The sequence below is a fragment of the Natrix helvetica genome (assembly GCF_964273705.1).
Source record: "Natrix helvetica genome assembly, chromosome: 5".
NCBI lineage: Eukaryota > Metazoa > Chordata > Lepidosauria > Squamata > Natricidae > Natrix > Natrix helvetica.
This window is the reverse complement of record NC_138551.1, coordinates 111,098,267-111,116,270: the sequence shown is the minus strand read 5'-3', so window position 1 is coordinate 111,116,270 and position 18,004 is coordinate 111,098,267. Positions and strand designations below refer to the sequence as shown.

The window sequence follows — 18,004 nt, the reverse complement described above, 5'->3', positions numbered from 1 at the left end:
AGTGAAGGCATGCCACTAATCAAGAAGACAACAACCTGGATCTAGGGAGACAGTGAGGACAGTGAACCGGTGGAAGGACTTGCCTCCAGAAGTTGTGATTGCTCCATCCCTGGAGGCTTTTTGAGAAGAGATTGGACATCCATTTGTCTGGAATGGTATGGGGTTTCCTGTCTGAGCAGGGGGTTGGACGAGCCAGACCCAAATCCTGCAGCCATTCTTCATAAGTTTTAGTCTCGAGGCCTTTGATCATCTTAGTTGCTCTTCTCTGAACTTTTCCAAAAGTCTCAACATTTTTTTTATAGTGTGGTGACCAAAATTGGTTGCAGTATTCAAGATATGATCTTAATAGGGTTTTATAAAGCTGTACTAATACTTCACGTGATCTTGATTCTCTGCCTGTGTTTGTACAACCCAGGATTGTATTAGCTTTTTTGGCTGCTGTTGCACATGGCTCGCTCATATTCAAATGATCATCCACTAAGACTCTCACGGTTACTGTTTTTGAGAAGTAAAAACGGAAGAGGAGAGAGATAACTTACGCAAGTAAACTGGGCCTGTTTTGTTGCGGTTGCTTATTTTTTGCCTATCGCATTAATTAATGTTTCTTGCATGTTGAAGTCTTGATTTTTATACACTGCTTGTTCTATCACAATTCAAAACACAGTTAGTTTGGTAACTCCAGGCAAGTTTTGAATTACAATTCTGGTTTATTTTTGCTGTTAGTTACAGTTCTGGTTATTTTACCTTGCGGTTCACCTCATTAGTGTAAACTACCCAGAGAGCTTAAAGGGCTGTTGGGCTGTTTAATTTTTCTTTTAATTATTTCATTAATTAACAAATTAGCAAGGGCTGCCCAATGCAGGAGATTCTTGCTGTTTTGAAAATGAAAAAAAAAAAAAGCGCGCCCCTTTGAGAGGACAATTCTGACCTGTACGATTGAAAATCTCCATAGACAAAAGGAACCACAATAAATCTCCATCTTTTCCTGCCCTTTCTAGCTGCTGGCCCTTTAGAGGTGTACAAAAATGCCACATTTCTGATTTCCCCCCCCTTCTCCGAGCCACAAAGCCCATGTGTTGTTTTCAGACTTTATAATTAAGATGCCCTGAATTTTATTTTAAGAGAACATGATCTGTATAAGACACAGCTCTCTCCGTTTTCTGTTAATTAAAAAAAAAAAAAACGACAGAAGAGGGAGCTCTTGTCTTTCTCAGATAATTTTGTTCCCCAATTGTGAAAGGTTAAATGTTATTTATTCATTAAATGCGTTACTAAATGTATTAATAAATTAACATTACCGTTCACCCATCTTTATCATGGGGTAACTCTAAATTGACAGCATGGTTGAAAGTTCAAATATTGTTTTCAGTAACAAAGTTTTTTTATTAGTTTATCAAAATATAAAATACAAACAAAAATGAAAATGACGGGAAGGGAAAGGAGGAAAAAGAGAATAGGAAAAAGTGCAAGGGAAAAGGGAGAGAGAGAGAAAAAAAAAGAAAAGCATTGACTTCCCTCTCTTTTTAGTGCAGTAGAATAAGACAACATAACAACATGTTCTTTCCAGTTCTTTAATCCATATAATTCTATTAATGCACATGTTTAGATTAATATATATTTGTTTTGTATATATTTATATATATTTCCCTAATCGCCCCTTAAGTTCCACTGGTATTAATATTTTTATACATATTTAGTAGTACAGTCATTCAAAGTCTATTTTTCCCATTCTTTATATCCATTTATGTTACAATATATTCCTGATATCTGTCACACTGCTAAAATAATAATCCAACCTGTACAACTCTGGTATTAATGCACATTGAAATATCTTCATAAAATTATTACTTTACTCTATTTTCTCTTATCCTTCATCTCGTACCCGCATCTGATCATTTAATCTTATTTTCTTTTTTAGTTTTCCTCCCATATTTGTCCCTTGGGTCTTTTTTTTTTGTAATTTTTTTTTTAAACAGACGTAGACAAACAAGACACAAAACATAAAGCCATCTTTCATTACATATAGTGTGTCGATTGGTTACAAAAATTTTGTGCATCCTTTCCATAGTCATTACTTGCAATTTATATAAAAACACATATTATCAAATCCAAAATGTTTATATATATTATTATCAATGTGTGTTATTTGTTTGACTATCACTATTTATTCCTTCATTTTCAACAAGCTATACTTAATATTGGGATCATTTATATTGTAATAATTCATTACATCATCTTCAATCTATCCAATAATAATAATATCTTTATATTATATTCAATATCATTCTATTATTCTTGTATTAATAGCATTCTATAATATTTTTCATTTCTATGTATTTTTATCCAGCCATTGATAAAATAAATCCTTGTTTTATAAAATTGTTTATCTTCTTATTCTCTAATTTCAAATATCAATTTACTCATTTCAGCACATTCCATTATTTTGTAGATAACTTCCTCCTGCGTTGGTATTTTCTCATTTTTCCAATTTTTAGCAAATACAATTCTAGCTGCCGTTAATACATTTACAATCAAGTATTTCAATTCTCTATATGTTTCTGGTATAATTCCCAACAAAAAGATTTCTAGTTTAAAGTCTATATGTTTTTGTATCATCTTTTCCAAGTGTGGATTTTAGTCCAATATCTTTTAGCTTCTATACAAATCCACCACATATGAACCAGGTATCTGATGACATTTCCAACACTTTTCTGATTTATTCTTGAACGTTCTTGCTATTCTCGTCAGGGATAGGTACTACCTGTAAAACATCTTATACATTTTTTCTTTATATGCTGTTGATATAGTCATTTTATAATTTTGGGACCACAGTTTCTATCAGTTCTCTAAATCGATCCCACATCCAAAAATCTTCCCCCCAAGCAATCATGGATTCTTTAACTTGTTCTTCTTCTAACGTAACCTCTAATAAGTATCCATACAGTTTTTTAATTACCTTTTCATCAGTACCTATCTAAATTTTATCTAGCTCAGTCATTTTATCATGGAAACCTTCCATTTTAAGATCTTTATCATATCTAGAATGCATTTGCGCGTATGAAAACCAGTTCATCTTTTTACCTTGCTGTTCAAGTTCTTGCATCCATTTAAGTTCACCCTTTGCATTCAATAGTTCACCAAATCTAACTGTTTGTTCCTTTTTGTATGTTATTGGATATGAAAATGCTTCAATAGTTGATAACCAGACTGGAATTTTTAAATAATGTTGCCTTTTAATCTTTTCCCAATTTAATAGCAACGCCTCACGTATATAATATCTTCTAAAATACCCCTGCGTTTTAGTTCCCTTATACCATAAGAAAGTGTGCCATCCCAACAGCAAATCATGTCCATCAGTATTCTAGAATTTCTTAATGTTATCCACTCCTTAACCCACATCAAGCTTGTTGCCTGGTAGTATAACTCCCAATTAGGTAGGCCAAATCCTCCTCTTATTCTAGCATCTTGTAACAATTTTAATTTTATTCTTGCCTTCTTTCCCTGCCAAACATACCGTATTTTTCACCCTATAAGACGCACTTTTTTACTCCAAAAAAGAGGGTGAAAATCTGGGTGTGTCTTATAGGCCGAATGTAGCCACCTGGGCAGTGGTGGGTTTCTGCTGGTTGGTCAATGAACCCGGAAGCTCCGCCCCTGTCACTCACTCGCAAGTCCTTGGCCTTTTTTTGCATCGGGGCTTGCTGCAAGAGAGAGGGAGCAAAGACCTTTTCCGGATTGCTGGTGGTAGAGGTGCGGGCCCGTATTCACTAAAGCAAGTCTGGGGAAGTCCTTTGCGCCAGCTGGAAAAGGTCTTCACTTCCCCCCCCCCCCTTTGCAGCATGCCCCGATGCAAAAAATGGCGAGATCTCTTCTCAGAAATGTCTTCTCAGGCTGGCCGGATCTCTCTCCAGATCTTGCGGCTTTTTCAGGGTTTTTTTTTTAAAAAACACCTGTCCGAACTATCTTGAAAACCTGCGATGTTGCTTTGGGAGGGGGCAGGCGGCAGCATTTGCCCCTGCCGCCCTCCCTGGGCACCTGCAGCCTTGGAGCCTGCAGCTTTAAAACAAGCCTTTGCACAGCTGCCCGTCTTTCCCCTCTGAAAGCAACCTCGCAGGTTTTCAAGATCGTCTGCAGAGGCGTTTTTTAAAAAGAAAACGGTCTTTTTGGGGGGGGGGAACGGGCTGTGCATGGAGGAGCTGGCGGTCAGGGCGCCCTGAAGCAACGCCAGCCAGCATGTCCCTTAAGGGCAAGGGCAGCAGCGCTGCGCCCACCTCTGCCCTGCCCACTTCTCAGCAACGCGCCCCCACCTCCTCCTCCTCCTCCTCAGCAGGCAGGCTGGGCAGGGGCGCGGGCACGGCTCAGGAGGGAGCAGCCAACAGGGGGGGGGGCTCTGGCCAGCCAGCGGCTGGCGCGAACTCCTCTCCTGTTCCTCCTTCTGCGGGGGGTGCTGCCTTGGTTTGACAGCCACCTCGTTTCCAATTGGGGGGTGGGGGAGAAATCCTCTGCATGGATCCCCCCAATTGGAAGGAGGAGGCTCCATCCGCGGGGGGAGAGATCCCCCTCACATTCCTCGTCTTCCTGGATGGGCTCCAGATCAGTGAAGCCTCCTCCTTTTTAACCAGGCGATCTCTGTCTGTCTGTCTGTCCCTCTCTCCGTCCCAACTGGAGAACAACCTTTTCTGTCCCCTTACTAGCCCATCCGGGAAGATGAGGAACGCGAGGGGGATCCCTCCCCCCCCGCGGATGGGCTCCGAACCAGCGGAGCCTCATCCTTCTTTTTAAGCAGGCGATCTTTAAGCAGGCGATCTTCGCTGCTGCACAAGCCACGCTGCCTTCTTCTCTCTGATAGCTGCCTGCTTAAAAAGAAGGACGAGGCTCCGCTGGTTCGGAGCCCATCCGCGGGGGGGGGGAGGGATCCCCCTCGCGTTCCTCATCTTCCCGAATGGGCTAGTAAGGGGACAGAAAAGGTTCTCCAGTTGGGACGGAGAGAGGGACAGACAGACAGAGACACAGAGAGAGAGAGAGACACACACACACACACACAGAGTGAGTGATTGAGTGAGTGACAGACAGACACACACATATACACACAGAGTGACAGACAGAGAGGAAGGGAGGAGAGAGAAACACAGAGAGATAGAGAGGGAGGGAGAGAGTGAGAGAGTGAGAGACAGACAGACACACACATACAGAGTGACAGATGGAGGAGGGAGGAGAGAGACAGAGACAGACACAGACACACAGAAAGAATGACAGAGACAGAGAGGGGGGAGGGAGAGAGAGACAAAGAGCTACACAGAGAGAGAGACACAGACAGACAGACACACAGAGAAACAGAAAGAGAGAGAAAGAGAAAGAAAGGCAGAAAAAATGAAAAAAGAAAAGAAAAAAAAAGAAAGTGGGAGAGAGAGATGAAAGAAACAAACAAAGAAAGAAAACTTATGACCACAATTGAGGCCAAAATTGAGCAGCTCCTCACATTGCTGGGGAGTGAAGTTGTTGTGGCCATTGTCTCCCCTGAGCTGTCATCCCCCCCCCCCCCGAATCTCTGAGGCACCTTTCGCTTGCAGGAGGAGGAGGGTGAGGGCCGAGTATACCAAAGCCTCTGAGTAACTGGGAAAGAAAGCCGCGCTTGGAACCTGCCGAAAACTGCCGCCCGAAAAGCACGCCTTTCTTTCCCAGTTACTCAGAGGCTTTGGTTTAAGGAGGCGCTGCTTTAAGGCTCCTGAGAATCCGGAGAAATTGGGGGGGGGGAGGTGGAGGAAGGGAAGGGAAGAGGAACAATCTCTTTTTACAATCTCCTTTCCAGCAGCATTCACTCAAACCAGATGCATATGAGGGGGTTACGAGACCACCAGATGAAATATGGGGGTTAGAGAGCACCAGATGAGATATGAGGGGGTATGAGACCACTAGATGAAATATGGCTGGATAAGAGAGCACCAGATGAAATATAAGGGGGGAGGGGAAATGAAGAACATATTGGTAATATTGACAGTTCTTTCATTTCTGGATTTCTTGCTGTTTCTTGCTCTGACTGTTAATGAGAGTAAAGATAGTTCTTAATATGTTACATGGTTGACATAAAATTGTTCTTAAACTGCTGTTAACTTTATACAGTTGATATAAAATATTTTACTATAGTATTTGGTTCAGAATCTTTTTTTTCTAGATTTTCCTCCTTTAAAATTGGGTGCGTCTTATATTCCGGAGCGTTTTATAGGGCGAAAAATACTTCAACACTATTTTCTTTAAATCATCAAAATAATCTTTCCCTAACCTAATTGGAATTGTCTGGAACAAATATAAGATTCTGGGTAATATATTCATTTTGATTGTAGCTATTCTCCCTATTATTGATAATTGTAAATTTTCCCATTTTGTCAAATCTGTCACAATCTGCTGTTTGAGTTTATGGTAATTGTTCTCTAAGTGTACTACATCTTGCTGTCAAATATATCCCCAAGTACTTGACCTTATTCGTGACTTGAATCTTCAACACTTCCGCCAATTCTTCCTTTTGTCTTAATAGCATATTCTTTGTCAAAATCTTCGTTTTGTCTTTGTTTATTTTCAAACCTGCTACTTTTCCATATTCCTCTCTTTTTTCTATCAATTTAGGTGCAGTTTCTAATGGATCCTCTAAGATGAAGACCAGGTCATCTGCAAATGCTTGCAATTTGTATTCTTCCTTTTTAATTTTCATTCCTTTTATGTCTTTTTCTTCTTTGATATTTCTATTTAAAACTTCTAATGTTAAGACAAATAACAAAGGAGCTAGTGGACAGCCTTGTCTTGTCCCTTTCCTTATTTCAATAGAGTGTCAATTCTCCGTTTATCATTATCTTTGCTGTTTGTTTGTGGTATATAGTTTATATGGCTTGGGTAAATTTCTTACAAAAGCCCATCTGTTCCAGCTGTAACAACATAAATCGCCAACTCACGTTGTCAAAGGCTTTATGTGCATCTAAGAACATCAAAGCCATTTGTTTTTCAGGATGTGCCTCGTAATATTCCAAAGTGTCTAAAATTATTCTCATATTATCTTTAATTTGTCTCTTTGGTAGAAACCCATTTTGATCAGGATGAATAAAATTATTTAAGTATTTTTTTGAGTCGTTCTGCCAATATTGAGGCAAATATAATCTGAATTTAGCAGAGAAATAGGTCTATAGTTCTTAATTTGAAGTGGATCGGTCTCCTCTTTTAGCACAAGTGTAATATATGCTTCTGTCCACGATTTGAGTATCCTCATCTTTGACATAGTCTCATTCATAACTTGTAATAGTGGGAGACACAACGGTTCCTGCAATGTCTTATAAAATTCCACTGGCAATCCATCCGGACCTGGAGCCTTGCCATTGTTTTAGTTTTAAAGTGCTTCAGTTAACTCCATCATTGTTATATTGCCTTCTAACATCGTTTCAGTTTCTTTAGGTATCTGGGGCGTTCACTTTCTGTAAATACTGTTTAGCTCCTCCCTCTTCTATATTCTCTTGTTCATACAATTTCCCATAGTAATCTTGTATAATGTTTTTCTTCTCTTCATTTCCATGACAAATTTGCCCTTGATCATCCATTAATTGCAGTATTTTTCTTGATTCTCTCTCTTTTTTCAATTTGTACGCTAACCATCTGCCTGGTTTGTTTGCACATTCAATCGGCTGTCAATATCTCCAATTTTCTCTTTCTCTTTGTTCATCTTTTTCTTCAATTTTTTGACGTCTTTCCTCATATTTTATCATCATTTGGTGAATATTCTCATTTTTTTCATCTGTTTTCCCTGTTTTTTGTTCAATGCTGTCTGCTCTTTGTTCTATCTTTTCTATTCTTTTTTCAATATTTTCTGTTTTCATTTGAATTTTTTTTATTCCTTGCATAATCGTCTGAAGTGTCACTTCCTTATCCTTGTCCTTTTCCTGTTGCAACATCTTTTGTATTGATCTTTGTCCTCCCGACGGTGAAGAAGAGGAAGTTGGTATTGCAGAGCCAATGGTCAATATCTTTTTACTCATTTTCAAAGAGTTGATCTAGTTGAGAAGTACAAAATCTTCCAATTCTTCTGTCAGTTATAATCCCAAGTAACCCTAGAACGGGAAAAAGTGAAAAGGGGAAAAAAGAAAATAAGTGTCTATATATACATCCCAAAAAATAGGAAGAAAAAGGCAAAAAGGGAACACTTCTTTAAAAAAACAAAAAGAAAGAAAAGAGCCAAGCTTCTTTGCAGCAAGCCTCAACTAGCTGGCAATGGCTAAATGAGAGGGAAAGTAAGGGAGTGGGGAAAAAATGACAAGGAGAAAAACACTGCCACTGTGTAAGATCCAAACTCTTATGTTGAATTCAGATAAATTTGACAGTTCTCTCTTCAAGATCACAACAGACTTCTTTCTTCCGTTTCCAGCCTTTCTTTCAAGCCCAAGCTCCACACGCTGATAGTATCCCAAAGGAGCACCTGAATAAACAATTCTCCATGCTCATTCCACTATCATTTCATAAACAAATTCAAAGTCCTTGAAGTATAACGCCGGGTCTTAATTTTCCTCTAAACACTCATACAAGAAAAAAGAAAACAATATTTCCAGACCTCTTCAGTGGCAGTGTTCTCTTTTGCTTTCCCTTACTTCCCTTATTCTCAAAAAATAAAAATAAAAATAGAAAAGAAAGTTCAAAAAGGAAATATGGTTAACACATTGCAAGCAATAAATAGTAAATAAATAGTAATAGTAAATAAATAAATTTAAAAAGGAAAAGACAAAGAAAGAGAAAAAAAACCAGTCCCGTTTAAAAATAAAAGATGTTTGTAGAAATCCAGCCAAATTCCAGCAATAAAAAAGGGGGGGGGGAGGGACACTCAACTTGACTTTGGTTTAATTTCACTCGCTTATCCACTTCAGTCTTCAATTTTAATTTTAATTATAGTCTTTTAGGGTGTTCTCTCAAATAATAGTGAATAAAAGTCCTCTCCCCAAAACAACACACTTTCTCCTGTTCTCCCTTCTGTATTGGAGCTGTCCACAGCAGCTTTAATGGCTGCCTTGCAGTCGCTGGAAAAAAAGGCTTTTCCTGGATCAACCAGGGACTTTGCGATGTCCCTGGGATCAGCAGGATGTGCCCTTCACTATCACCATCTCTACGGGACGGTTTAGGTCCCGAAGGACCGTCAAGCGGGAGAGATATCGACGGCGATCTCAGAGTTACGTGCAGTCGTGTCGCTGCAGCATCAGCCCCCTCCCTTGGGTCTTTTATTCCCTCAATTTGCCTATGCAATCTAACTTTTCCTCCCAACTCTACCTTTTCCCACTAATTCCAAAACTATGCATTTCACCTCCTATGTCTTTTCCCCAGTTCTCGTCTTGTTTCTCCCATTCCCTTTTAAAATCTTTTACATTATTTCCCTCCTTTTTTAGTTTCCTTAATTACCGTTCGTTTTGAAAACATCTCCTTGTTATCTTCTTCTTGCTTTCTCTCTACATTCCCCTCTGTTTCTTCTGGTAGCTCCATTCTTTCTTCTTTGTTCTGATCATTGTCCGTTATTCTTTGCATTAAATTTCCCAATTTTTGGTCTATACGATCAAATATTTTCTCAATGCTTTGAAAAAGCTCTATTCTGTTTAAGTTCTCCTCACTTCATTAATTCAGAAAGTCAAACTTCCAAGTCACAATTTTAAATGTCTAATCAATAGTCAGTCCAAAGAGTTTGAGTTCACCAGGAGGTTATCCATGCCTCTTCAAATTACCTTATATGTTCAATAATATTCAATGATGTTCAGGGGCTCTTAACTGAAGTCCTTAGTTAATAATCAGATCTCTAGTGGTCTTAGAATAGGTCTGTATTTAACAGATATTTCCAGTTGTTTTTTTAATAGTGATTTCCAAGTTTGCATATATCCCTCTTCGTCAGCAGATGGCGCTCTTGCTTTTAAAATGCACTCAATACCACTCTTTTAGCTTTGAGGAACCAAGTTTCTATTATTTAAAAAGCAGATTTTTTTCTTTCCTATGTGCCCATTCGCAACTTCAACAAAAAGCTTTAAAGATGCTTTCCCCTTGGATTTCTGGGGTGAACTTCCAATAAAAAGTATTTTCTCACCCAGCTCACACTCCATTCACTTTCTCCTCTCCAGCACAGTCTTGGGTCTTCAGGCTGTCCCCGGCTTCATGGCAGCCATTTTGACTACCACTACTTCTCATTGTCAGATGAGGGGGCTTTCCCAGTCAGGGAGGAGAGATACGGCTCTCCTTGACCTGCCAGGCAGTCCCATCTTACTTCACCCCCCTCCTTCAGGGGGGCTATGGTCCAAAATAGGACCCTCTGACAGGGAGAGGTTGGAGCTGACTACAGAGCTTGCAGATCAGGCTACCGAGGGCGCCGGAAGTACAAGTGGAAGTCCCAGGGACCGCGTCCTTAATGGGAGGCATCAATTAGTTGTGTGCCAGAATAATCTTTTCATAACTGATCTAGAGCAAAGGACATGTCATGGACCTAAGGAAGTTTTTCCTGGATTTTAGTCTGCTGAGCTGGTTATAGACCAGACCAATAAGGCTGCCCTATCTCAGAATTTTTTTGAGCCCGTCATCCTTTTTTGGAGTCTCCTTCAGCCAATGCTTTGTCCATGATGTAAGGCCTCTGGTTGATAAGGATGTTTTCTGGCAGCACCAAGAAGAGATGAGGAGGCCCTGCGTGAACTGCCTGCCCTTGGCTTCCATATCTGTCTGGTAGCACGGCTGAGGAACAAGGGAAGGGCTTAATGGGGAAATTAAGCAGGCTTTGCTGCCAGAAATGCTCATTTGGAGACCAAACGGCCCATTGAGCAAACTCAGTCGAAAGCACGTCAGCTTCTCCCCCGTATTCCTCGTCCATCATCTGCACACAGAGTTCACCGAGAAAAGTCCAGAGAAGTTCTGGAAGGAGACCTGTGGGTCCCATTTCCCCATGCTGGAAGGCGGAAAGGAACGGACCCTCAAGAGGAGAGGCATTGCCTGGATGGCACCAAGTGGATCAAGGGATCCCCTGGCAAGGAAGGACCCTGTCTATGCTAACTCTCTTTTTTGTTTAGTGACCGTTCGAAGTTACGTTATTGAAAAAAATGACTTATGACCGTTTTTCACACTTACAACCGTTGCAGCATCCCCATGGTCACATGATCAAAATTCACACACTTGACAACTGACTCATATTTATGACAGTCGCAGTGTCCTGGGGTCACGTGATCCCCTTTTGCAACCTTCTGACAGGCAAAGTCAATGGGAAAGCCAGATTCCCTTAACAACAGTGTGACGAATGTAGCGACTGGCAAGAAAGGTCATAAAATGGGGCAAAACTCACTCAACTGTCTCACTTAGCAACAGAGATTTTGCACTCAATTGTGGTCATAAGTCGAAGACTAACGTATTTAAAAATAAAGTCTAGTGTATTATTCACATTTTAATCATCTTGTGGTTTAAAGTTTCCTAAACTGTCAATTTAGGTAAGAAACCTGGAGGGGAGGAAGAAGCGTCATTGTTGCTGATTGCTTGGTTTGCATTTTGGAAAGATCTGTAATGAATCTGAAAGATGGGCGTTTTGTTGCACAGCTTATGAGCAGTGCCGAATGTGTGTCTTGGGGGAAAAATGGAAATTAAATAAGGAACTCAGAACAAGTTCCTCAACGCTGCTTTGAAAACAGCAAAACCGCCACTTTCATATCACTTAATAAAGAGAGTAAGTTGGTATTGCTGGGTCTCTTAAACAGTTGAAGTCATTAAAAGGCAGTCTCACATGTCAAGAGCGATACACCTGAGAGATTGTTGTCATCCTGGATTGGCAGGAGAAATATTTTACCTTCTGGAAAGAAAATTAGAGAGTGCCAAATTAACTACTCACATCTCAGCTGTCATCTTCCTTTTCCAAGTGTCAGTTTATGAGTCTGATAAATGTCAAATGTTCCATTTCACTGTCTTCTAATGAGGCTCTTCTCTGTATATTCCAATATAATAACTCTTTCAGTGCTTCATTCAAAGACAACTTCATTCACTCTATTTGTGTTTTTCTTATCAAAATTTATTTTAAGATAGTGAAGGTTTTTCGGTATATATTATCCTGGTGGATTTATTTTATGTTGTAACTCCAAAAAAGAGAGTGGAAAGAGTTTATAGCTAGTCCTCGCTATACAAACACTTATTCAGCAATCCTTCAAAGTTGCACCTCACTGAACATGGGTTACTTACAGCTCAGTCCTCGTAGCCGCAGCCAGTGTGACGTCATATGATCCTAATTGAATCCCGTGATTGGGATTTGCAATCTTCCCAGCCGGCTTCTGACAAGCAATGTCAGTGGGAAAGCCAGCAGGAAGTCAGAAGTCATTGTCATGAAATACACACTTAATAAACCAGGGTGATTCGCTTAATGGGGGCAAACGAGACAGGGACCGAGGCATATGACATCACGCCTTATGACCATGTTGCTTAGCAACAGATTTTTCGGTCCTGTTTACTGCCGTTGAATGAGGATGACCTGCACTTTGCTAAAAAGAATTAGTTTTCAGATCTTTTCAGGATTAGATTTAAAGACTGTCCAGCCTCACTTTAACATTTTCTGGTTTTACTTCACCTTCCGCTTGCTCTGGGAGTTTTGAAGGATAAATATGTAATACCATGAAGCCATTTTGCTGTAAATATTCATCCCATGAAACTGGGCAACCTTCATGAAACTACAGGCAACCTTCCTCTTCTCCCCCACCCCGCTGTGCTGTGTGCTCCTTGAGTCTTCTAAAACTCCGCCTGCTCCTACCTGCCCTTTCCTTCCCGATTTTGAAAAGCTCTCTTCACGTTGCCCTTGGATTTTAACTTTCAGCATAGCCAAAGGAAGGATGTGTAAGTATTACATTATTAATAATTATCAAAGTAAATGTAGGCTTAGAATAGGATAGAGTAGAGTTGGATGGTACCTTGGAGGCCTTCTAACCCCCTGCTCAAGCAGCAAAATGGCTGTCCAGTCTCTTCTTAAAAATCTCCAGTGATGGAGCACTCACAATATCTGAAGGCAAGCTGTTCCACCAGTTAATTGTCCTCAATATCATAAAGCTTCTCCTTAATTCCAAGCTGCTTCTCTCTTTGATTAGTTTTCAACCATTATTTTTTGTCCTGCCCTCTGGTGCTTTGGAGAATAATTTGGGGCAGCCCCTCAAATAAGGAATTCTACTATCATGTCACCCGTAATTCTTCTTTTCTCTAGACTAGCCAGACTTAAAATATGCAGCTATCCTTCATATGGTTTAGTCTCCAGGACTTTTATCATCTTAGTTGTTCTTCTCTGAACTTACTAGGGTTTTGCTTGTCCTAGCTCTGCTCACTTAGGTTTTGAGCAGAGGGGTTGGTTGGGGTGTAGATATTTGGTGGGAAGGTCAGGAATTCTCCATCCTGTTCCCAAATTTGCTTTAGCCTCACCAGTGACTTAAGGGTGAAACTGGGCTAAACTCCTAGGAACTACTTTGTTTAGTTAAGCTTGATAAAATTCACCCAAATTGTGAGAGGCAAACAACATTGTGTAAACAAGGAACCTTTCCTGAGTCATAACATTTATTTTAAAAATGAGAGTTTTAAAAAATGGGCTTGTCAGTTTTCTGTCATCTTTTAAGAAAGAAAGATAGATGCGCGCCTGCAATTTGCTTTTGTGTCAAGTTATTTGCTCAAAAGTTGTATTATGACACAGCAGGCCTTTTGTGTGGACAAAGGCACTCCCTAATCTTTTTACTGCCAAATAACTTGCTTAGATCACAAGAAATAATAACAGGGTTAGGGTCTAATTTGCTACATTTTCTTCACACCCATTGCCAACATTGTATTTTTTTTTTTTTTTGCTGTTTTAATTATATACTTCTCAGCCTTCAAGGTGGTTGAGGGAATGGATGGCGTAAAAATATCAAGAAACAAACTAACTGTTGTGGTCCACCGGCGGCCCACAGAGCTGGCAGTGAGGAGGTTGGGGAGGAACATGGGCCAATCCTGGAGTCTGGGGAAGGCTCTGAGGAGGGCTCTGCGTCAGAAGCAGAGAGGGAGCCAGGGCAGTTATGTGCTTCCTCCGGAGTCTGACATCAGTAAGGCAGACAAACAGTGTGAGCCTGTTCCCAGTGTGCTCATGCCCAAAGCTGCCAGAAGGCAAGAACAATTAAGGAAAAAAGGGTGACTTGGGAGTAATGGAGATGATTGGCCATAAGACATAAAAGGGGAGCAACCAGACGAGAGCCTGTGCAGGAAGCAATAAGTTCATATAGTCGGTTCAAGCTCTGAGAAGTCCCCTTTGACTCTGTGCTGTGTTTGGCCTTGCAAAACTAATTGGCAATTAGGTCTCTGGCAGCCTTTCAAGGGAGATAAAGGTGGGTGCTTATCAACATTACCCTGAAATACTGTGTCAACTTGATGTGGGCTGTGAATGATCATAATTCACAGCTTTCTAAATAAAAGAGGGTTTTGGGGACTAAGCTTGTGATTTATGCTTTCTCAGGAAGCCTAGGTCAGAACACTAACCTAAAGAAATGGGCTACAGTACACAAACTATTTATTTGTTTCTTTTATTAAATTCATTTGTTGCCTGATTCCCATTGAGCAGACTAATCTGGACAGGTGAGCTGGGGGCTTGTTCTGTTAATGGTTAGCCAGTTCTCTTTCCAATGGCTCTTTGATAGGCCTGGCAAGGTCTGTGTCTTCCTCAAAAGGAATTAAGAGGTCCACAACAACTGAAGCAATCAGCTTAAAGGTGGTTCAAGGCCATTGTGGTATTTTTGGTGTTTGTGGTATCCAAGTATTTTTGGATTTTAAAAAAATGATCATGACAGATCCATTTTCTAAAACGCCTCTGAGAAGACCACGGTTCATTAGAGAAGTTCAAGCATGATTGAGAAGGAGAGCTGAATCTCTGTCTCCAGACAGAAGTCCTCTTGGTAGGTTTTGATGGATTTGGGCAAGACAGAAGAATTCACTGTTTTTCAGGAATGCAACCCAAAATAGGGATAAGAATAGCAGTAAAGGCTAGCAATGGGGGACCCATCACAGACATTGGAAGTTGCTAGGCTTTGGAAGACCCCCCTTGGAATACTGCATCCAGTTTGGATCACCATATTATAAAAAAGACATTGAGATTCTGAAAAGACTGCAGGGAACAGCAACAAGGATGATTAAGGGACTGAAGGTTAAAACCTAGAGAACAGTTGCAGGATTTGGGTTTGGCCAGCCTAGAGAAAAGAAGGACTAGGGGAGACATGATAGCAGTCTTCCAGTATTTGAGGAGCTGCCACAAAGAAAAGGGGGTCAACCTATTCTCCAAAGCACCAGAAGGCAGGACAAGAAGCAACAGATGGAGACTAATCAAGGACAGAAGAAACCTTTTGCTTGAAAGAAAGGCCAGAGGAAAAGGAAGACAGGAATAATTAAATATAATTGTATTCCAGTTCAAAGAAGTGATGTCTGGACACTCCCAGACATCCATGTATTCTGAACACTTCAGGATTTTACCAATAAAATTGCATTTATTTCTGGGCTAATAAAGAGTTTGCCAGTTCATGCAGTTGTTTATTGCTAATAAATGGATGAAACCCCACAGGGTTTTTTTTTAATTGCTTGAAAAGGAGCAGGGTAGAGGCAGCACAGTTCAGTCTTTGGTGCTTTGGGTCTATTTATTCTCTGTATCAAGAAAGGAGAGAAGAGCTGACAGATGGAACAGAGCCCAGTGCCAGAATCTGTCATCAGGTGAGGGAGGTTATGGGATGCGTGGCAGTCAGAAAAAGCCTCGCATGTCAGTTTCAAAAGAAGCAGGCTAGCAGCACCATCCAGACTGCCAGTCTTCTGGATGCTTAAGGTCAGATGTCGTCTTTTGAATTAATTTTACATGCACTGGTTTGATGTCACTTCCTAAAATCCAAGTTCAACCTGTGACACTTCACACACATCGCAATTTGGAAATTCAGAGCACGTGGGAGGAAAAAGTGAGGAGGATGACATTGGACGGCCCTCAATTTGTGAAACTTCCAAAGATACGGTCGCAATAGGTGGCCATTGATTGAGAAATGAAAAAATTGAAAACTTTGAACTCCTTTAGAAACTTTTCTAAATTTAGCTCATTGTTTCACATGGGTGTTAAATACTTCAGGGATTCCCTTGTAGGAACTTAAGGATCTGGATCTGATTACAGGTGGCCCTCGACCTACGACCGAATTTCTGAGCCCAAAATTTCTGCCTCTAAGCGAAACAGTTGTCAAGTGAGCTTTGCCTCATTTTACAGCCTTTCTTGTTGAGTGAATCATTGCAGTTGGTGACATGGTGGTTAGGGGAATGTGACTTCCCCCTTGGATTTGGCTTGTCCCAATCTCTCTCTTAAATGTTCAACTCTGGACTTCTTCTTTGCGCTCCGGTTGTCTGTCTGTCTTTTTTCCCCTTTACATGACAGGCTCATAACCCTCTGCTTTAAACTACTTTCAAACAGATTCAGTGGGCTGTTTCTACAAGGGTTTTTAAATATTACTTTTCCACCCAACTGCAATGGGCACATGACTCAAATAGATGGGAGAGTCAGAAACAGGTAGTCCTTGAACCCAAATGTCTGCTTCTAAGTGAGACAGTTGTTCAGTGAGCTTTCCTAGGACACTGTGACCATCATAAGTATGAGTCAGTTGCCGAGTGTCTGAGTTTTGGTTGTGTGCCCGTTGGGGGGTGTAGGGAATTGTCAGCTTTGGAAGCCATATTAACACCGGATGCTTCCACACTGCCACATTCTTCTGGAGGGGGGATTTAGTAGAGGGAATGTAGTTAGATAAAATAGCATTCTTCTTTTCGGTCAAGCTCAGGGTATTTTTGTATCTGGAGGAGGAGTGGTTGGAGTGATGTCTGGAGTTAGGACGGATGGGGACTGGACCATGTGATGGACAAATGGATGCAGGGGATGGTTTTGGACTTCTGACTTGCTGAGGGAAAGGCCGGAATTCTCAGATTTGGGTTTTCCCAGCTATGCCTTTATACTTACTCTAATAAATGGGAGCTTGGAGAAAATGCCTCTCAGAGTTTCATTGGAGTTGGGGTTTTCCGGAACGCTGCCAGGGGTGCTGCAATAGTCGTAAGTGTGAAACACAGTCATTTTTTTTCCTGCTAATGTTGTAACCAAACAAAGAGCTATAAGTTGAAGGCTCCCTGTATTTAGAATAGAATAGCAGAGTTGGAAGGGACTTTGGAGGTCTTCTAGTCCAACCCCCTGCCTAGGTAGAAAACCCTACACCACCTCAGACAAATGGTTATCCAAGCTCTTCTTTAAAACCTCCAGTGTTGAAGCATTCACAACTTCTGGAGGCAACTTGTTCCGCTGATTACTTGTTCTAACTGTCAGGAAATTTCTCCTCAGTTCTAAGTTCCTTCTCTTCTTGATTAGTTTCCACCCATTGCTTCTTGTTCTACCCTCAGGTGCTTTGGAGAATAGCTTGGCTCCCTCCCTTCAGCCGGATGGAGGGATTCCTTGAAAAACATCAATTACCTTATTTTTTGTGCATCCAAATTTCCACAGATCGGGGGGAGGGGGGGTTGAAAAAGAGGCCTCCCATATCACCTTAAAACACACTAAGCAGAGATTTGGTTCCCTCCGATCCTGATGTCAGAATTTCTCCTTCTGTTTTTACTCCAGGTGCTGGAAGACGCTGAGGCCCAGCATCTTTTTCAGTCCATTCTGCCTGACATGGTGAAGCTGGCGCTCTCTCTGCCCACCATCTGCACCCAGGTGAATCTGCATGTCTGAAGGGTCTTCTCTAGAGAGGGGACAGGACAGGACAGGACAGAATGGGGGATGGGATGGGATGTGGGATGGGATGGGATGGACAGGAACGCAGAATAGAATAAAACAGAATAATAGAGTTGGAATAGGTCTTCTAGTCCACCCCCAGCTCAGACAGGAGACCTATACCATTCTCCTGTGCGCTGCTTGGGGAATCCAAGCATGGGTTAACTTTGTCCATTAGCCTAGAGACTGAGTTATGCAAATTAGATGACC

At 41.0% G+C, this 18,004-nt stretch overlaps 1 protein-coding gene across 3 annotated transcripts in view; it reads left to right on the top strand.

Annotated features, from left to right (window-relative positions):
- PARG (poly(ADP-ribose) glycohydrolase) overlaps positions 1-18,004 on the top strand; it is a gene marked incomplete at its 5' end in the record, with an annotated part of 97,428 nt that overhangs the window by 40,744 nt on the left and 38,680 nt on the right. For all 3 annotated transcript variants that reach the window (XM_081954410.1, XM_081954409.1, XM_081954408.1), the window contains one exon: positions 17,642-17,734. In XM_081954410.1, the coding sequence (XP_081810536.1) occupies positions 17,642-17,734 (93 nt within the window). The remainder of the gene's footprint in view (positions 1-17,641; positions 17,735-18,004) is intronic.